The sequence below is a fragment of the Nicotiana tabacum genome, chromosome 15 (genome assembly GCF_000715075.1).
Source record: "Nicotiana tabacum cultivar K326 chromosome 15, ASM71507v2, whole genome shotgun sequence".
Lineage (NCBI taxonomy): Eukaryota > Viridiplantae > Streptophyta > Magnoliopsida > Solanales > Solanaceae > Nicotiana > Nicotiana tabacum.
In genome coordinates, this window is record NC_134094.1 from 122,770,204 (window position 1) to 122,790,876 (window position 20,673).

Here is a 20,673-nt window from a genome sequence, read left to right on the forward strand (position 1 = left end):
TGTAGTCTGCACCTGTCAAGGCATCAGTAAGTTTGATGTTCCATTGCCATGAAGCCTGCTTCAAGCCATATAGTAATTTGAGAAGTTTACACACCTTGTACTCCCCCTGTATGTGAAAACTCTGTGGGAGATCCATGTATACCTCTTCAAATAAATCTCCTTGCAGAAAGGCATTATTGACATTCATTTGTGATAACTCCCAACCTTTTGAGGCTGCTAGTGCTATAATTGTCCTTACAGTTATCATTTTGGCAACTAGAGAGAACATTTCATGATAGTCCAAGCCCTCCTGTTGTGTGTATCCCTTTGCCACCAACCTGGCCTTGTATTTTTTTACCTCTCCATTGGCTTTGTACTTAATCTTATACACCCACTTAGAGCCTACTGTTTGTTTGCCCATCGGGAGGTCAACAATCTCCTAAGTATGGTTGTCTTCCAATGCACTGATTTCCTGCTTCATGGCTTCCACCCACTTCTCATTTTGACCCGCTTCTTTGAAGCTTCTTGGTTCAGTAAGGGTTGTAACAAGTCCAACATATGCCTGATAGGTAGGAGAAAAGTGATTATATGCCACATAGTTGGTGATGGGATATTTGCAAGATGCTGAAGACTTTTTCCCAATGACATAATCATTTAGCCATGTAGGAGGCTTTGTCACTCTACTAGGTCTGCTGCTATCCACTTCTGAATCATCAGGTTGTTCCCCTGATGTTTGGATATATGTGAAGGTTTCTAGTTGAGGCTGTTCATCTGAGATTGCAGGCTCTGAGTTGATACTACATGTGTTGAAATTCTGCTCAGTTGCCTTTGCAGGCTCTGGCTCTAAGTTGGTATCATCTGCCTCTGAATGTGCTACTTCTGAATTTGTATCAATGGTTATCTCTTAATCAACAGTTACCTGATGCTCAATGGATGGGCTATGCTTAAAATTCTCCTCTGAATTGGCTGATGGCACATCTTTATGTGCTATAGGATCTACCAGGAATAGATCATCTTCCCAAACATCTTCATGCCTTTTTTCTTTGAAAGGAAATATATCCTCTTTAAAAGACATATCTCTGCTCGCGAAAAAGAGTTGTGACTCCAAATCATACAACCTATATCCTTTTTGTGTTTCTGAGTAGCCCATGAATACTGTCCTCTTTGCTCTTGCAACAAACTTATTTTCCCTCGGTAAGACACTAGCATAACATAAACAACCAAACACTTTTAGATGCTCAATTTTAGGCACCTTTCCATGCAGCATCTCATAGGGTGATTTGCCATTTAGTACTTAGTAGGAAGCTTGTTAATCAAATAGATTGCAGTTCTAATTCATTCACCCCAGAATCTGATTGGCACAACACTTTGAAGTTTTAGAGCCCTTGCAACTTCCAGAATATACCTATGTTTTCTCTCTACAGCTCCATTTTGTTGTGGCGTATATGGACAACTACTTTGATGAATCACTCCAAGACTAGAAAGTAAATCATTACATTTAGAATTAAAGAACTTTGTGCCATTGTCTGATCTCAACACCTTAACTGTCATACCAAATTGATTCTTTATCATTGAGAAGAAATTTGTCAATACAACCAATACCTCACACTTAGACTGTATTAGGCAAATCCACGTGTACCTACTATAGTCATCAATAATTGTGATAAAATAATGCTTCTTATCATATGTAGGCCTCTTATAAGGATCCCAAACATCTACATATACAAGCTGGAAGATACAGTCTGATTTACTGCTACTAACATGAAAAATTGATCTATGTTGTTTTGCCATTGGACATACTTGACATTCCTGTTGCACATACTCATCTGCTAGATTTCTCAAGGTAGGTATGTGTTGCATTGCCTTCATGGAGGGATATCCTAGTCTTAAGTGCCATAATTTTGTGTCATGTTTCCCTTTTATTACTGCTGCTCCTACTACTGGTTTTGTATGTTCTTGGAGAATGTAGAGGCCATTAGATTCTCTACCAATCCCATCACATTGCCACTGTAAAGGAGGTCCTTGGCAGGAAAGAATTTTACAGTACAAACGAGGTCCTTGGTCAGTTTGGCTACTGAAAGCAGGTTAAACTTGAAATCTGGCACATGTAAGACATTTCTGATCCTCTGACCTGCTAAAATTGTTGCATCTCCTATATCAGTTATCTGTGACTTCTTACCATTTGGTACCTACACTTTTCTGCCTTCATGCTTCCCTAATTGCCTAATGTCAGTTAGTTCTATTTTACAGGAAGTAATATGATGAGATGCCCTTGAATTTATAATCCATTCAATACCATAAGTTTGGGATAACAGGGAAACAATACCTGTCATATTGGTTTTGCAGTCACCAGATGATATTGATTTTTTTAACAAACTCACCAGCTGCTTATACTCCTATTCTGTAAAGAAATGACCTTGTGACTGTCCTTCAACAGAGCTGGTTCCCTCAACTGTTGTGTTGTTCACATAAGTTCTGAAACCAGTACCCTGTATTGTCTTCTTTTTGCTTTTGAAATCAGGTGGATATCCCACAATTTTGTAACAATTTTCCTTTTGATATTCCTTATACCCACAATGTTCGCAAATCAAGCCAGGTTTCTTTCCTTTCATCACTTCTCCTCTTCCAGCTAACATAGTTAATGGTTCTTTGCTTAGGTCCATCACACCAAGAGCTCGTTGACTCTATTCCTGTAATTACTAGGGCATATGCTTGATTTACTGTCAGTACAGGGAGTTTTAATAGAATTTGACTACGAACATGTGCATAAGTCTCATTTAATCCAACTAGAAACTGCACTAGACGCTGCTGATAAAATATTTCAAAAAAAGGTTCTGATTCTTTGCAATTACAACCACGACCTGGTATCAAGGTATCCTGTTCATCCCAAAGGTCTTTCATTCTAGTGAAATAAGTAGTAAAAGAATCTGTACCTTGAGTTAGGGTTCCAATTTGATCCAAAGATGATAGAATCTGGTTAAATTCGATTTGCCAAACCTTTCCTTGAACCCAGCCCATACCTTTGAAGTATCTGATGCATAGACTATACTCGACAATAATTCTTGTGAAACACTCCTTCCAATTCATAAAAGTACCACATCATTACATTGCTCCTACAAATCTGCTAGTTCTCCTTTGTACAAGCTCTTCACACACGTTCCTTCAACAAAACCTAACTTGTTTTTCCCCAATAAAGCCAAACGCATCGACCTACTCCACAATCCGTAATTTTCTAGACCTGTGAGCTTGATATCTATCAAAATTGCTCTAGGTGTATCAGACGACTGAAGGTAGAGAGGAGGACGATGATCGATTTGAGGTGTCGAGGTATCTCCCATGGCAGATATTTCTAGAACTTGTAACTGTGAATCAACTTAGTGAAGAAGAAGCAGTATCGATTCCCTAATCGCTGCTCTGATACCATGTTAAGATGAGGAACCTCCATTGGAGGTCATCGTACTTTCTAGAAGATAGCAGGGAGAAGATAGAAGAGAGAATGAGGAAGAGAAAATGAAATTGAGTTCTGTATTTTCATTCAGAGAAGCAACAATACATATATATATTTAACTAGCTCATACATGCATTTAACCAACTAATACAACTGTGCACGTGACTCTTAATAAAGGTGGAGCTTAACTGGACCATTTTTGAAATGTAAAGTGTTTTATAAGAAAAATAATTAAAAAACAAATCAATAATAATACGTTTGAATTAATATTTGTTGTTTTCAGAAAATTTCTGTTCCCACACCTTAATACTGTTGTTAAATGCCTAAAAAATTTTCTTCTTTTTTACTTTTTAATAATGAAACAAGTAAAGGAGAAAAACAATTATAGACACGGACCTTGACGTCCACATTTCCAATTTCCTATACATTGCAAAATTTCTTGGTAGTTAACATTATGTTACTTCAATAATATAACATACATCTCATGTCTCTTAATTTCATGCAATATATACTTCCAACGTTGGTGTTCACTACCTTAAGTTGTTTTTGAAAAAAAAAATGGTTTGTGCGAAAGATAATGCATCCGAATAGATGTTTTGTCAGTGAGAATAGTTTCTAGATTGAAATATTATCACAATATGAATCTGCAGTGATTTTTTTTAAAAAAAAAACTTAAATTAAGGAGTACGTTTTTTTCGAAAAACCTCTTTAAATTCTTTTTCTTAAATAAGTGATTATTAGGTTCTTGTTTTAAATAATTTTGTGACTATTAATATATGAGCATATCCACCACTAATTATCGATAATGAGTATGAATTCAGAATCATCAGCTTTAGCTACATAGATAATTAACACTTTTACTACATGCATTAGCAGCGCTTGCGATGATTTTAGGCGCGATCAGTTATCTTTGGCTATATAATCGTGCGATTTATGGAAATTTAAAATGCGATTTCCTTCATAAATTCTCCTATCCAAATGACAGAGAAGTTTTCATATTTATGGAGTATATTTTTTCTTATTGGAGAGGCAACCGTATGTTAAACTATCAAAGAAACTCACATAAACGGGTGTTGAGCATGACATTTTAGGTGCTTGGGACGGGACATATGCTGACTTTCCTTGGTTTGGATGGCATATCCCGTTGCATAACGCACCTTTTTTTATGCATTTCGTTAGTCTTAATTAGAGAGTCAAATTTTGACTTTTCTAAACTAATAAATAATCTTTTTTTGGCTGTTGGGCTAGGGAACTAGTATGAATCTAATCTACCGCCAAGTATTTTCATGGCAAAAACAAAGGTAAATGTGTGACGAAGACAAATGTTGCAGCCACAAGTAGTAACTTCACCTTGAGATGTACCGTTTAGGTTTGAAAATATTTTTTATACTATAGAGCCCGTTTGGCCAGGAAATCTTTTTCACTTTTTTCGATTTTATTTTTTAAATTTTTTGTCGAAATTAACGTTTGGCCATAAAATTTTCAATTTTGATGAATTTTGAAATTTTTCAAAAATTTGAGAAACTCCAAAAAGTCGTTTATCAAAATTTTTACTCAGATCATTCACAAAAATTCAAAAACAACCCAAAATTATATTCATGTCCAAACACAACTCTAATTTTCAAATATTATTTTCACTTCTCCTTTAAAATTTTGCAATTCTTATGTCCAAACGTCCATTAAGTCCAAACTTATGTACAAACAAAAAAAGCAAATACATTGTTGTTATGCATCAACCAACTTAATATTGTTGAACTCAATTAACAGTAAAATATTAAAAAAATTCACATTATTTCCTTATTAATCCATTTCAAAAGAAGCGACATTCCTTTAAATTTAAAAATAATTGAACTTATACTCTCAACATAAGAGCTGATTAAAAATAAAAAATAGCAGTCCGATGTATGAAGCAACTCGCATTCACGTAGGGTCCGAAATATGTAGGTAGTGTAGCTTGATGCAAGTATCAGCGATTGATTTTACAGAATACTTAAGGGCTGATTATAAATATTATGACATGTTTAAGATAAAGTTTCTAATTTTTTTTAAATATATTTTTCTTATATTTAAATTTGACATAATAAGTCGTAACAATCTGCTTATCCTATTTTTGGAGTAAAAAAAGAGAAAAATCCCACCATCCTACTCTGTCCGTTAATAGTACGACGGGGCCACTTCTCATAAAACAGAACAAACTTTCTATTAACGTCAAAGTCAGACGTCTTTAACTGCTAAACCAATGGACATTCGACAGCACCTAACGGACGCTTTTATTAATTGTCCCCCCATCCACCGTCTTCTCAACCGGTTAAAAACAAAACTCCACGGGCTGTAGCCGGTTTCCAAACACTAGTTTAAATTTAACCATGGTTAAAATGATGAAAGGCTTTCTTCATCAGTTCATGAATAAGCTCTTTCGTCTCCTCACATTATCAATTCACCCCCAAAATCGTTGAAGATATATAAATAACAGTTGTTGATATAGAGAGAGGAAGTTTTGTGTTCGGAGAATGAGAGATCTGTGTTGAGAAGTATGTGTACGGAAATGGCTGCTTCTGATAGTGGCCGCAATGCTCCCGGCGGCGCCGGAAATGGTAATTTTAGTGGATTTTTTCTGTAATTAATGGTAATTTGTTCCATAATTTGATTTTTGCGTTTGTTTGTGTTTAAAGTTGATGCGGAGAGAGCGTTGTACACGGAGCTATGGCGTGCATGTGCAGGTCCGCTTGTGACAGTGCCACGCGAAGGCGAGCTCGTGTTCTATTTCCCACAAGGTCATATTGAACAGGTTTGCGTCTATACACGTCCTTTTTAAAACCGTTTATGAGCTTAATTAATTTGGTAAACCATAACTGTATCAATGAATTAACTAGGCTTCATATCCATTTTGCTCCATTCCTAGTCGGTTTTGATGAGGTGGTTAGACAATTCAACATAGTATCAGTTCAGAAGATCCACCATTTATTATCAAAACGAATTCCATATGCTTGACTCAAGAAAAAGTATTAGGCTTGCATGTCAAGGGGTGTATTGAAGATATTAATTTCTCTCTCTGTCCCATTTTACGTGGCATACTTTACGTTTTAGTTTATCCCAAAAAGAATATCGACTTTCTATGTTTAGAAACATTATACTTTAAACTTTACGTTTTACCTTGATGAAATGATTTATGGCTACACAAATGTCTACCCCACGTAAATTGGGATGGAGGGAGTAATAAATAAATGTGTCACCACTTTATCAACTTAAGTTTTTAGAAGGTGGTCACCCAATTCAATACCTTCTAATCATGAATTATTTGTATTGTAAAGCAAATTAGGGGTTCTCTAGGGAAAATTAGGTGCGCTAGTTGTTGTCATAACTAATTCTTTGAGGTTGGAGTGATTTGATGTGTTTATATGCTAGGTTGAAGCATCAACCAATCAAGTTTCAGACCAGCAGATGCCAGTATATAATCTTCCTTCTAAGATCCTCTGCCGTGTAATTAACGTCCTATTGAAGGTAACTTTTTCTGTTGAATACAAAGTCTTGTTGTGTCTCAAAGAGTTGTGTAGCTTAGCTTTCCCTTGTTAACTTTTCTTGATGAATGCTAATCTACTAAGGATTCTGCATTGTTGGTACTAGCGTTTTGACTCATTTGTGTTCTCAGGCTGAACCAGATACTGATGAGGTGTACGCACAATTGACTTTGATGCCAGAGCCAAATGTAAGTTTACAATGTGCAACGAAGAATTACTTGTTATTTCTTTTTTTCTTTTTGAAGTTCCTACATCGTTTTGAGGCTTTAAATTCTGATGTTCGAGTTGGACATCTGATTTAATGGAATATTCTTTGTAGCAAGATGAAAGTGCAGTTACGAAGGAACCGATGCCCCCTTCGCCACCACGATTCCATGTGCACTCTTTTTGTAAGACACTAACTGCCTCTGATACCAGCACTCACGGAGGCTTTTCTGTCCTGAGACGGCATGCTGATGAATGCCTCCCTCCTCTGGTCAGAAGAACTGTTTCTCAATACAGTTATTGTGCCCGTATTTGAACATTGTAAGCGGCTTATGGTGGTTAATATTTTGTTATAGGATATGTCTCGGCAACCTCCAACACAGGAGTTGGCGGCCAAAGATTTGCATGCAAATCAGTGGCGCTTCAGGCACATATTTCGGGGTATGATGTTTAATGCATTCTTAATCACCTTGTGCCTTTATATTTTGTGACATATACCACCTTCAGTTCCTTTTGAGTCAGTCTTTGCAGACATAAAGTTGCACCATCACAACATTGCTATTTCATAGATTATAGCCTATTTAATTTGTGTCTTCATACCTTCGTTAAAATTTGTTTGTTTATAAATCGTGCCTATTACAAAGTTGGAATATTGTGAATCAATGACAATAAATCTCGACTTTGGAAACCTTGAAAAATTTTAAGCCGATGATAGTTTGGCATAAATCTGGACAAAGATTAGGATGTGGAGGGGCATCCCTTGTGTTTTAGTAATAAGCCAATTACATGTCATTGTATTTGGGCTTTATATAAATAACTCAAGGAAACAACACAATGTTATGATTTCTCAACAATGAGATAGATTCAGGATGAGGAACAGACACTTGGATTTCTTGCTGGAGGAGGGATGGTGAAGATAAATTTGCTGGTGTGATTCAGAGATAAATTTGCTGGTGTGATTCAGAGAATTGTGAATATTTTTTTTTTCTTTTTGCTTGTGTGACTAATGGTGTTTATTGATCTTTTCACCCCCTTCCTTTGAACCTTCTATTTTGCATGGGGAATTTGCTTTTAAAAATGTTGAGCACTATTTCTTGATGTAACTGGTGCTATTTCAACGCATTAGTTGGTTGTTCCTGTTACATTTCCTGCATTTTGTTTTCATGCTATCATTCAAATCTCAGGCCAGCCTAGGAGGCACCTTCTTCAGAGTGGTTGGAGTGTGTTTGTAAGTTCGAAAAGGCTTGTTGCTGGGGATGCATTCATATTTCTTAGGTTAGCGTTGGCATACCTTCTCTTTTCTCCATTCTTTTGCGTTCATTAACTTCTGAAATGTTGGACACTCTACTGTTAGAGGTGAGAACGGGGAGCTTCGTGTTGGAGTCAGACGTGCCATGAGACAGCAGGGTAATGCTCCATCATCAGTGATATCCAGTCATAGCATGCATCTCGGTGTCCTTGCTACAGCTTGGCATGCTATTCAGACGAAAACAATGTTCACAGTGTATTACAAACCAAGGTAACTGATTCGAAGAACCAAGGGAAATTAGTTTAAGCTTGTTCCTTAAATTGAAATCTATATGATGAAAGGATTGGACCAACGTTATGTATTATAGGACGAGCCCTGCTGATTTTATAGTTCCATATGACCAGTATATGAAGTCTGTGAAAAACAATTACTCCATCGGCATGAGGTTTAAAATGAGGTTTGAAGGTGAAGAAGCTCCAGAACAGAGGTATGTTAGCATCACTAGAAGGAGCATTTTCCTTCTTTAGTATTAAATGCGATACTAGGTGGTTTTGACTTTGATATTAATCGAGCATACTTGTGTTGTGAGCTTTCAGATCAAAATCATATTATTTTGGTGATGGTTTGTTGTAAACAAATTACCTTTCTCAAAACCCCTGATTTTGTAGTTTACTCCAAAATCTTATAGGTTTACTGGCACTATAGTTGGCATTGAAGATGGTGACCCCAAAAGGTGGCCTGAGTCCAAATGGAGATGCCTGAAGGTAGAATCTACTTTCACTTTTTTCCTGGTTGGTTATCTTTTTCCCATATATAGCACTGAAGTATCATTCTTGAATGCGTTTTTAAGGTTCGATGGGATGAAAGTTCTGCTATTCCTAGGCCAGACCAAGTTTCACCCTGGAAAATAGAGCCAGCTCTTACCCCTCCTGCCCTTAATCCACTTCCAATACCAAGGCCAAAAAGGCCTCGATCAAATGTTCTGCCCTCGTCTCCTGATTCTTCTGTTCTTACTAGGGAAGGTATATAACTCACCCTTATATTTGAATTTCATATCCTGTACTGCCTTTGTATCTACATTTCAAGCTGAGTATTTGTTATGTACTTCTGGCACTTTCACTTTCTTAAAGGTTCATCCAAAATAACTGCAGACCCTTCACAAGCCAGTGGGTTTTCAAGGGTCTTAAAAGGTCAAGAAATGTCGACCTTGAAAGGCAATTTCGTAGAAAATAATGGGTCAGATTCTTCTGAGAATCCAATTGTATGGCCACCGCCACTGAATGATGGGAAGACTGATGTTCATTCTGCATCAAGGAGATGTCTGTCAGATAAATGGCTTCCTTTAGGGAGGCCTGAATCATCTTTTACAGATCTATTATCAGGTTTTGGGGTGCAAGTGAGTTCCTCCCATGGGCTCCATTTACCCACTGGGGGCCAAACAGCACTTCCTGCTAGCTTGGTGAAGCGACAAGCAATGGACAGGGAAAATGAATTCAGCTTACTGAGAAAACACTGGTCTCTAGCGTCTTCTGGTCTCTCACTTAATCTGATGGATTCAGGATTGAAGGGGGGTGATACTCTTTATCAAATGCGGGAAACATCTAAGTGTAGTGGTTTTAACGAGTATCCAACCCTCCCTGGTCATAGAATTGACAATCAGCAGGGAAATTGGTTAATGCCCCAATCTGTGTTGCCTTATATTCAGATGTCCACTCATTCTGGAGAAATGATGCCTAAACCCATGGCTTCGCTACAGCCTGAAGCCGTGAAACCCAAAGAGGGAAATTGCAAACTATTTGGCATTCCCCTTCGAAGTGACTCTGCTTCCATAGTTCCTGTCAAGTTGCGAAATAATTCACCGATTGACTCAGCAAGTAACATGCATTTTGGTGTACATCATCAATTCCCTGCAACTGAATCTGATCTAAGGTCTGAGCAATCAAAGGGATCAAAGGTACTAGATGATGGTATCACAGTTAATGATCAGGAGAAACAATTCCAAACCTCTCATCTTGGTACTCGAGATAGAGAGGGCAAAGGCCTTACTAATTCAACAAGGAGTTGCACCAAGGTTTACACCTAGTCATTTGGCTTAACTTTGGCTTGTGACATTTTGTGAAGCGTTAATCATTTGGGTTATTATAAATGCAGGTTCATAAACATGGCACAGCCCTTGGAAGGTCTGTGGATCTTGCAAAGTTCAACAACTATGAAGAATTGATAGCTGAACTGGATCACCTTTTTTATTTTAATGGTGAGCTCAAGGCTCAGAACAAGAACTGGCTGGTTGTATATACTGATGATGAGGGTGACATGATGCTTGTTGGAGATGATCCATGGCAGTAAGTCCTTTCGTCTTTTCTTGTGATGCATAAAGGATGAAAGATGATTATCTTTATGGTGCTTAAGTTTTGCAGTTATCTGGATTCTTATGCTGCTTTTTTACCTGTTGGTTTTGGTGAAACAGAGAATTTTGTGGTATGGTGTGCAAGATTTTCCTCTACACGAAAGAAGAGGTGCAGCGAATGAACGCAGGGTCTCTCAATTCAATAGGTGAAGACAATTCTTCTGTTGCAGAAGGCTCTGATGCTAAAGAAGTGAAGGATATGCAGCTTCCTTTTGAATCCAGTCCTGACGATTCTTAGCGTGTCCTCCTAGTTGAGGTAGTGAAAAGTAAAGTGCAAAAGAAAAAAAGGAAAAGAAATCTCCGTTTGCTTATTATTTGCTGCTGCTTTATTATTACTCTTACTCTTCGTCCTGAGAATGTGGGGTGACAGTCGCCCTTCTGCAGTTTCTAGTAACTTGACAAGTTTATAAATTCTGCCGAAAAGACTACATCCACCCAGCTGTTGCTTTTTTGGGGATTTCTGAAGGTAGTTACCTGGCATATCAAGTCCCTTTTAACTTAGGGATGTCTGGTCTCTCCATATAGATGCAGCTTCTCTGTATTTTGCAGTTTCGACCCCTTTTTGGAGCCAACTTATGATGACTTATCTATACACACAGTATACACACATTATCAGCCTGGTCATAGTCTTCCTTTTGCTTATTTCGATATGTATATACCTAGTTTTAACAATTATCCTGGCAACTCTAGATGTAAATAAGAAGTTGATATACAGCATACCTTGTCTACTGTTAATTTATGTCCTACTGGTATCCAGCCGCTTCTTGTACCCTACATATTTTGTATCTGCAGTTGTGGTCGTCCAGCTGAACATGTATTGGTAATCATTCAAATTTTGATCATAGGAGTTGAAGTAAAGATATTAGTATTTGGTTATTACAAAAAATTCTTATTGATCAAGTTACTCTTTCGTTTAACCCCTTGTTGACACCCGTATATTACCAGCTCCTTTTGCAAACATCAGGGAGCCATAATAGGCATTGTCAATGTATTCAAATAGGGGTAAACTCCCAAATGCTTGGACCGACAGTCTTCAGGGGGTCGTTTTGGTGCATTTGTTACCAGAGTACAGGAGGCCCAGAGCTTGCCCTGACAAAACAGAATTGGCTCTGTTGATTGACATGGGTGCAGAACACAGTTTATTAATGCGGGCATTTGGAGGCCTTGGTGTTCATGGATTGATACCATAGATGTTCATGGATCTTGTACCCAGCCACTGTTCTTTCAGAGTCAGATGGTGATTCATTTGGAACTCATCTCGCGCTGCACATAGGCATTGCTGAATGGCTATTGATAAGTTAATCTATTCTGCCACCAAACAAGCATCATAGTTCATGGATCTTGTGTCCAGTCTCCCGCTACAGTTCTTTCAGTATCTGATGTGATTCCCTGTAACTTCACATCTCGGACAACAGATAGATGTTGCTGAATTTGTTATAAAAGAATGTTACTAATTTAGCATTGCTAAAGTTATTTTAAATGCGTAAGAAGTCATTATTTTTGAAGAAAGACTGCCAATTACGTGGCACGTGGGGTTTTGAAGAGACCCGTTCAACCATTTATTACATACAAAACTAGCAGGACTGAGAAATACATTCATAAGCAACCTTGCCAGAATCTTTGTTATATCAGCCCTTGGGCCATTGTGACCTGAGCCAAAATATAACGAGAAGAGGTAAAGAAGCAAGGAAATCACAGAATCACAAGTGAGGACAGCAAGACCAAAGCTGAGGAGTTAACTGCCACCTATAATAAATCAGATATGTTTTTGGTAAGGAGTGTCTAGCTAATACAACACTTTCTTGTGAAGAACAACAATCTTGATCCAATTAGTCCAACATCGTATATTTTTGTAAAATCCTTAAAGCTCAACATGGAAAGGATGCTGCCTTCTCAACGTGGCAAGATCTTACCCAGAGTCCCCAAAGATAAATCCACAAGTTGCTTCATATGCCCAGGGAACCTTAGTGGCCAACAGAAATGAACTCTAAAACATGATCACTAGTTCTACACAGGGATAGGCTCCGGAGCCGGGTCTGAGGGAGTACCACTACTGCCATTGAGGACAGTCACATTGCCGTCTGAATCCACGTCCACAATAACCGAATCACCTTCTTTGATCTCACCTGCGAGCATTTTCTCCGCCATGCTGTCCTCTAACAGTCTCATAATAGCTCTTCTCAGAGGCCGTGCTCCGTAGCTCGGGTTGTATCCTTCGTCAACCACCCTATCTCTAAACCTCTCTGTCACTTGAAGTTCTATCTCCTTACCTTTCAACCTCTCAAATACCTCCTTAAGCATGATATCAGCTATCTCCTTCACCTCTAACTTGGTGAGCTGGCGGAATACAATCATCTCATCCAATCTGTTCAAAAACTCAGGCCTGAAGTACTGTTTCAATTCTTCAGTCACTAAGCTCTTGATACGATTGTAACTGCTATCCTTCTCATCATAATCGAGATCAAAACCTATACGACGGCCACCTTTCTCTATCACACTACTTCCAACATTTGATGTCATGATGAGAAGTGTGTTCTTGAAATCGACAGTTCTCCCCTTGCTGTCTGTCAACCTTCCATCTTCAAGAATTTGAAGCATCATGTTGAAGACATCGGGATGAGCCTTCTCAATTTCATCAAAGAGCACAACAGTATAAGGTCGTCGCCTTACGGCTTCAGTCAGTTGACCACCTTCTGTGTAACCAACATAACCAGGGGGTGATCCGATGAGCTTAGAGACTGTGTGTCTCTCCATAAACTCACTCATATCAAGCCGGATCATTGCTTCTTCAGAACCAAAGTAATATGCAGCCAGTGACTTTGCCAGTTCTGACTTCCCAACACCAGTTGGACCAGAAAAGATGAAACTAGCAATAGGCCGGTTGGGATTCTTGAGCCCAACCCGCGCACGTCGAATGGCACGACTAATGGCTTTGACAGCTTCATCCTGGCCAATGATTCGAGTGTGAAGTGTTTCTTCCATTTTTAGGAGGCGATCAGATTCGTCAGTCGAGACCTTCTCAACAGGGATGCCAGTCCAAGAAGAGACAATGTGCTGAATATCTGCTTCAGTCACAAGCGGACCTGTATCTCCAGCCTCACTTTCAGCCTTGCTCATCTCTTTGTTTTTGTCTATGAGGGCCGTGATCTGTGCCTTAAGATCCATTTCTCTATCACGTAATTCCCCAGCCTGTCCATTAATTCAAATCCATATAATTAGGAAATTCTACAATTAGAATACTTGATAAGAAAATAGTTCAACGCTATTGATAAGAAAGCACGCATTTTAAAGGGATTAATTAGATGTACGTAAAAGACTCTGTACCTTTTCGAAATCTTGACCGCGGACAGCTTCATTCTTCTCCTTTGTGATTTGACGAAGCTCTTTCTCAAGCTCTTTTGCTTCCTCAGGGAGCTGGAAGGCAACAACAAAGCATTGTCACTCTGCAAATAATAGAGCAATGACAGATTATAATAGAGATTAAGGAGAATTCGGTACCTGTGCATGGCGAAGTCGAACACGAGAACCAGCTTCATCAATCAAGTCAATTGCTTTATCAGGCAGAAAACGGTCACTGAAATCCGAAGATGCAAGTGAAAAGATGTATCGTGTTGCAGAATGAGGAAAAGATACAACAGATACAGTAAAATCAATATCACGGAATCAATGATAAGTTTTTTTCAGGACAGAAATAAGCATAGAACGTAATTAGATACTGATAAACCAAAAGAAAATGAAAAAGGAAAAATACCAACCTTTATTATCACATTTTACTATCATAAACTAAGTTGAACTTTATGTGTACAAACAAACGCGGTTAAGCGAAACACATTTCTTCAAGGTAGCAATGCATCGACAACCCAAAGCGAGAAAAATAAAAAGGATATATATTAGATACCTGATGTACTGGTATGAGAGCTGGGCAGCAGCCTCTAATGCCTCGTCAGTGTAACGAAGCTTGTGATGAATCTCATATCTCTCACGAAGCCCTTTCAGAATCTGAATGGTTTCATCAACAGTAGGTTCAGGGACCTTAACTGGCTGGAATCGCCTCTCCAATGCAGGATCTTTCTCAATATGCTTTCGGTATTCATCTAGTGTGGTAGCTCCAATACACTGACAAGAAGCCAAGTAAATACTATTGAGTTGGTACTTGGAGATAAAAAAAATTCCCCCGTTTAGTTCACATATTGAGTAGGTAAATATAATTTTGACCTTCTTATGGGGTTGTGCCAGGAAAAATGCATGTTAACACAATGATATATCATCTAGAGCATTAGATTGTCCTTAAGAAATATTCATAATTCTCGTTTTTAAATTCCAGAAAGGACAGAAAGAGAAGAACAAGGCAACCAGGATAACTAACCTGTAGTTCACCTCGAGCTAGGGCAGGTTTCAAGATGTTTGCAGCATCGATGGCCCCCTCCGCTGCTCCAGCTCCGATCAAGGTGTGCACTTCATCGATAAATAGTATTATTTCATCACTCTGTTTGATTTCCTCCATCAGCTTCTTTAGCCTTTCCTCAAACTCTCCACGGTATTTTGTCCCAGCAACAAGCAAACCCATATCAAGAGTTATCACCTAATCATTACCCAAAAGTGACTCTTAAGGACACGAAGAAAAGTAGCTGCATCATGCACGAAATATCCAGCCTAATTCCAGATATATGAGTTTTGCACAAATAGGTTTGAACCTTATTACTTGAGCTCACTTTAGCTTGAGCTAAGAATTAAGTTCAACAGGGATGCTAAAATCGTTTTTGTTCAATTAGTTAGAAACATAGATCCATAAATCCATCTACTAAATAGAAATAAGCCAAGAGAAAGTATCACATAAAAATATATATCTAAATTTCAAGAAAACATGAAGATACAAGGAAAATGATTTTGAAATCTTTCAATTTAGGGAGACAGCATGCACATTCATTTGAACCTAATCCTTGTGAATAAAAAAGCAGACTAGACTGGACCAGCACGACAGTAGCTCAGCTTCTGGAGCCACCATACTATGCGACAACTGGTAGAAGAAAGGACACAGATAAACATCACAATCTGCAAGTTATCACAAATGGCGTACCTTCTTCCCCTCAATTGTTTCAGGGACATCACCGTTTGCAATTCTTTGTGCCAGACCCTCAGCAATAGCTGTTTTGCCAACACCTGGTTCTCCAATAAGACAAGGGTTGTTCTTAGTCCGCCGACCCAAGATTTGAGTGACCCGTTCAATTTGCAGTTGTCTTCCAACAACAGGATCTAATTTCCCCTAAAAAACAGCATTAACTCAAATTATTGAAAAGTGTCCACTCATATTATAAATATACTTTTGAAGTTACCTCTTCAGCTAACTTTGTCAAATTTGTTCCGTACTCCTCCAGTGTAGGCATTTTTTGGCCAGAACTTCCACCTCCAACGCTAGCACCAACAGCCTCATTACTCTCTCCAACCATTCGGATCACCTATTTTCAGAAAAAAGAACCAATAAGCTCTGATTACAATGAAGTCAAGAAATTAAACTGCACTCAAAGTAGAATATAAAACTACTCAGAGGAAGCATGTGAGATTTACTACTTGCCTGAGTGCGGATGTTACTGGGGTCAGCGCCCAAATTTTCAAGGACACGGGCAGCCACACCTTCACCTTCACGTAGCAACCCAAGTAGCAAGTGTTCCGAACCAATATAGTTATGCCCTGAATTAACAACCAGTTAATAAATTGATTAAATATTTTAACTAACAACCGCGTTGGTGCATGTAGGACACTAGAAAGGCAAGCAAAAAATCATGATATTTTAACAACTCCAATTTGGTACAGAACGATAACCAAAGCTGTTAATGAAGCAACATGAGAATCAGACTCAACAGGAGAACCATCTTTATGGCAAGTCTCAAAGGTCATTCAACAGATATTGACAGTAAAATAAGGATACCTAGTTGGCGGGCCTCCTCCAGAGAGAGTTCCAAAACACGCTTGGCACGAGGCGTAAAAGGGATCTCAACAGCAACAAATCCACTACCCCGTCCAATTATCTTTTCCACTTCCACACGAGCATCTTTCAAATTAATTCCCATGGATTTAAGAACCTTAGCAGCAATACCAGTTCCCTCACCAATAAGACCCAACAGAATCTGCTCTGTGCCAACAAAATTGTGACCAAGTCGTCTGGCCTCTTCTTGTGCAAGCATAATGACTTTTATGGCCTTCTCTGTGAAGCGCTCAAACATTGCTTTTGGTACAAATCGGCAACCTCGTGGTCGTCTGACAGAAGTTGCAGCTGCTACCTTGGATTGGAGAGTTTGTCCAGATCTAACTAGTGTATCTATTGCATTGCATCCTCGCAATCCTGAAAAATCCCGCAGCCTTAGCGAAGGAGATTGTGCACTGCATAGCATTTTAACAGTTCTGTTTGTTTTCCCAGATCCATTGAATTTTGTCGTCCTTTCGCCAGCAACTGACGATGGGATGTTTGTCGACTGAACTAAAGCTCTAGCCATGATGGACCTGCCCAGGATAAAGTAATAATCAGAAAAGCTCTCTTCTGATATAAAAAAAATACCAGATCTTCCAGATGCCTTCAGATAATAGTATGCAATGTCACAATTGAAAGATAAATCAGCAGACATCCACCAATTATCAATTCAAAAACCTGATACCAGGTGAAGGTTCATATCTTTTGATCCAGAGGAAGCTAAAAAATATAGGCACGGTGCAAGGAGAAGAGTGATAACTGAAACACAGAATTTCCCAGAAAAAGTAGAGAAATAGTATACATACTCGACAGAAGTTAATGCATGATTATAAAATCATTGTAACAGAATACGAACCATAAGTCTGAGACATGATTCGATGTCATATAAACCAAATATAGTCTAGCTTCCTAGATATAAGAGCTGAAACACTACGCGACTGCCGAGTAGTAACAGCACAATCCAGGATTGAGTAGCCAATGTTCCATGGATAGATTGAACAAATATGAGAATATACACTCTCACACACACACGTGGGTTTTGCTAACTAACCACATGGCTGTAGTAGGTTAGCGTTGTACCATCGTCCCCATTTTTCATCTTCTTTATATGCCCCTAATAGGTTGTTGCAACATACTGATAGGGCAGGCTTTTTGGTCTCTATAAAAAAGTTAAACTCAACACCATTTTGTACCGACTATCCCCTGTTCCTCTGATATTTGGAGTGATAAAAAAACTTCACTAATTTCCATCAAATTATTCAAAATTCAAGCTCTTGGAAAACCCTAGATAGACCACTTAAAGGCCCATAAAACTAATAACCCAATTTAGTTCAACTCATCAGTTTCAGTATAAACAAAATCCTAACAAAGTGAACAAGAGTACACGACAAGAAAGAAGGAAGAAGAGTGAAGAACAAGGTCGATATGAAGTAACAAATATGAGGAGCCACAGTCCAAGGTAATAAGACAAATGCGCAACGTTGTTCTTGTGAAGACGGAGAAGTTGGGTCGGGTAGGGGGAAATGGGAATTAATATTGGGGAAGGTGAATTTACCACAGAAAAAATGACGGTGGTTACGGCTGAATTTGTTAGAGAAAGTATTAGGAGTAGACGAGAAGTGAAAGGACAAAACTTTGGACTACAAAAGCTTGGTTCAATCCTTTGGTTTTAGTTAAACTCCATCTGGATGTAGCTGAAGTCTATTCAAGTTATTCAACATTGCTGCATTATAATAAATTGACAACAAACAATGCTAGGAAACTAATATGCAAAACATGGGGAACTGGGTGAAATGCAAAGGAAGGAGAAGAAATCCGGGGATATCAGCAAACTGTAGAGGAGAGGGAAGAAATTGGGGATTTGGGTTGACAACACATACAAAACCCTACTAGACTCCTTTAAGTAGGAGGAGGGTGCTAGCCGACTAGACTCATTAAGCAGGCTAGCAAACAGACACACACACACACATATATGTATTAACTTCATTGATCTGAAAGGGAAGAATTCTTAGGTATATATATATATATATATATATATATATATATATATATATATACACACACACACACACACACGAATGTAGGAAATAAATATTATTCTCTCCAAAATGTACCCAATCCTCTAACTTTATATCTCATTGGTGCTGTATAGGAAACTCAATTCCTCTTAACTTCCAGAAGTATTTTCAACCCCTTCGGATGCTCTTTGGTTTCTTTGTAATCCGGAATTTTTCATAGAGAAATCAGGCAGCAGAATAAGTAAATCTGAATGTAAATGGGATGACATTCCCGTGTGCTGGAAATCAGAACCAACTAAGAAGGGATCTTTAGCTCTAGAAAATGGTTTTTAACAAAACTTCAAGTGAAACATCCATTCCCTCAAGATAGCCCCAGATACACAAGGTGATCCTAAATACCACCTGAGAATTAAATACTTTTGAGTATTTAGTTAAGGGGTGAGTCTGGAAGTTAAAATCCGCAGCAAGCCAACCACGACCTTGTGAAGTGCTTAATAGAGTTTTTAAAGGGTTGAGCTACCTCATATCCTTATAAAGACAGGCACTTCACAAACGAGCTAAAAATCTACCATGAATACTACAACTACTAAACCTCAACCCAAACTAGTTGGTGTCAGCTATATGGATCCTCACTATCCGCTTTGCTCCGGTTTAGCCCCATCTCATTCTAATACTCAATATATGTTCAAACGAAGCTCCTAAATGTTAACAAAGTGCAATTAATACAAACTGAAGACACATTTTTACATATTCATTTTCAAACTCAATCAATCAACTATGCTTCAGTCCCAACTTAATTTGATTTGGCCCATTTCATTCTAATACTCAATAATTTGTCATCATTAAAAAACTACTACTTATCTTTTAAGACACAGATTAAAAATTTTCCAAAACTAGTAGTTCTCAAAAACTTACCTTTACCCCTATGTTTGATTTACAAAGGGAAATTAGAAAAAGTTAGCTAAGGAACAAGTGGAAAAAAAAGAATACAACAAAATAAAATAATTAAAAAAAAACAGCTCAAAGCAACTCAAATAAACAAAAAACAGCTAAAAAGGTACAAACTTTACACTCAATTAGCAAGAATTTGACGAGTACAACTCTTGATAGACTAAACTGATTAAGTAGCTCAAAATTTCAAACAAATAAACAGAAACCCAAACACCAAACTATAAATTATCCCAAACTTCAATATATCATTAACACATATACGCATAGAAAAAAATAGGTAAAAAGAATCAGAACCTGAATATTACTACTGTAGTCCCAAGAAGAATCTGGGAGATAGAAGAAAATAGAAGGAAGGAGAAGATGGGTTTAGAGGAAAATTGGATTAGGGCCACTGGATTGGAGAAGAGGAGAAGGGTATTTGTTTTTATATAGATAATAGTGGATGATAAATAATCTTATCTACCCCTTTTATTAACACACAGTGTGAAGGAGTAGTATTAAATACTTTATTATAGAAAGAAGTATTGCCTCTCTTTTCACAAGTAATTATTTTTATTATTGGAAATAATTTTTACCAGAATAAAATATAATTTAGCACAAAAAAAAGGGGAAATTAACTTATGTTCGTTGTGTTTATATTTGTTCAATTATCATTCTCCCATCCAATGGAAAGGATTGTGGCATTATAAAAGGTTTCTTCTAATTAATTTTTGAGTAATATGGTATTGACAAAAGTCGTTAGACTATCAATAAAAGTGAAACTACGTAGTCTTACTTTCTTTAACCAGTACTAGTCGTTGTTAATTTATTAAGAAAAAATTTCATTAAAATTTTCCTAGTTTATGTAAGACTAACCATTATAGTTTTACTTTAGCAAAAAGATTCTTTCAATAGTATGCTCGGTTGACGAGGCTTTATTATTGTAGTGTCTAAT

General features: G+C 37.9%; 3 protein-coding genes across 4 annotated transcripts; 1 reads left to right on the forward strand and 2 right to left on the reverse strand.

Annotated features, from left to right (window-relative positions):
• Nucleotides 1–418: 418 nt before the first annotated feature.
• LOC142169840 (uncharacterized) lies at nt 419–1,246 on the reverse strand. Its single transcript, XM_075231761.1, has 2 exons — nt 899–1,246; nt 419–793 (listed from the first exon to the last, which is right to left on the reverse strand). The coding sequence occupies exons 1-2, from the start codon at nt 1,244–1,246 to the stop codon at nt 419–421; spliced, it is 723 nt and encodes a 240-aa protein (XP_075087862.1).
• A 4,560-nt stretch (nt 1,247–5,806) lies between these two features.
• On the forward strand, nt 5,807–11,691 carry LOC107789425 (auxin response factor 2B). 2 transcript variants are annotated; one of them, XM_016611231.2, is made up of 14 exons: nt 5,807–6,021; nt 6,100–6,215; nt 6,833–6,928; nt 7,077–7,133; nt 7,265–7,420; nt 7,506–7,590; nt 8,334–8,424; nt 8,504–8,668; nt 8,766–8,885; nt 9,087–9,162; nt 9,249–9,420; nt 9,550–10,469; nt 10,550–10,740; nt 10,866–11,691. In XM_016611231.2, exons 1-14 carry the CDS (start codon nt 5,961–5,963, stop codon nt 11,041–11,043), a joined length of 2,484 nt encoding a protein of 827 aa, XP_016466717.2. In that variant the 5' UTR covers nt 5,807–5,960; the 3' UTR covers nt 11,044–11,691. The 2 variants fall into 2 exon arrangements, with proteins under 2 accessions (XP_016466717.2, XP_016466716.2); XM_016611230.2 differs by having other exon boundaries at nt 5,816–6,021; nt 9,529–10,469.
• An 842-nt stretch (nt 11,692–12,533) lies between these two features.
• Nucleotides 12,534–20,460, reverse strand: LOC107789424 (ATP-dependent Clp protease ATP-binding subunit ClpA homolog CD4B, chloroplastic). The gene is made up of 10 exons (XM_016611229.2): nt 20,034–20,460; nt 16,732–17,303; nt 16,378–16,493; nt 16,139–16,261; nt 15,883–16,068; nt 15,172–15,387; nt 14,704–14,921; nt 14,304–14,379; nt 14,130–14,219; nt 12,534–13,994 (listed from the first exon to the last, which is right to left on the reverse strand). The coding sequence occupies exons 2-10, from the start codon at nt 17,294–17,296 to the stop codon at nt 12,813–12,815; spliced, it is 2,772 nt and encodes a 923-aa protein (XP_016466715.1). The 5' UTR covers nt 17,297–17,303; nt 20,034–20,460; the 3' UTR covers nt 12,534–12,812.
• Between the last annotated feature and the right edge of the window lie 213 nt (nt 20,461–20,673).

Excerpts from the sequence above, each read along its gene's own strand:
- LOC142169840 (XM_075231761.1), bottom strand. The coding sequence starts at position 1,246 with ATGCTGCATGGAAAGGTGCCTAAAATTGAGCATCTAAAAGTGTTTGGT. Across the intron at positions 794-898 it reads GCCCATCCATTGAGCATCAG|AATTTCAACACATGTAGTAT; the intron begins GTAACTGTTGAT and ends GCAACTGAGCAG.
- LOC107789424 (XM_016611229.2), bottom strand. The coding sequence starts at position 17,296 with ATGGCTAGAGCTTTAGTTCAGTCGACAAACATCCCATCGTCAGTTGCT. Across the intron at positions 16,494-16,731 it reads GGAGGAGGCCCGCCAACTAG|GGCATAACTATATTGGTTCG; the intron begins GTATCCTTATTT and ends TTGTTAATTCAG. Across the intron at positions 13,995-14,129 it reads GCGGTCAAGATTTCGAAAAG|GCTGGGGAATTACGTGATAG; the intron begins GTACAGAGTCTT and ends ATTAATGGACAG.
- LOC107789425 (XM_016611230.2), top strand. The coding sequence starts at position 5,961 with ATGTGTACGGAAATGGCTGCTTCTGATAGTGGCCGCAATGCTCCCGGC. Across the intron at positions 7,134-7,264 it reads CTTTGATGCCAGAGCCAAAT|CAAGATGAAAGTGCAGTTAC; the intron begins GTAAGTTTACAA and ends TATTCTTTGTAG. Across the intron at positions 10,741-10,865 it reads GTTGGAGATGATCCATGGCA|AGAATTTTGTGGTATGGTGT; the intron begins GTAAGTCCTTTC and ends TTGGTGAAACAG.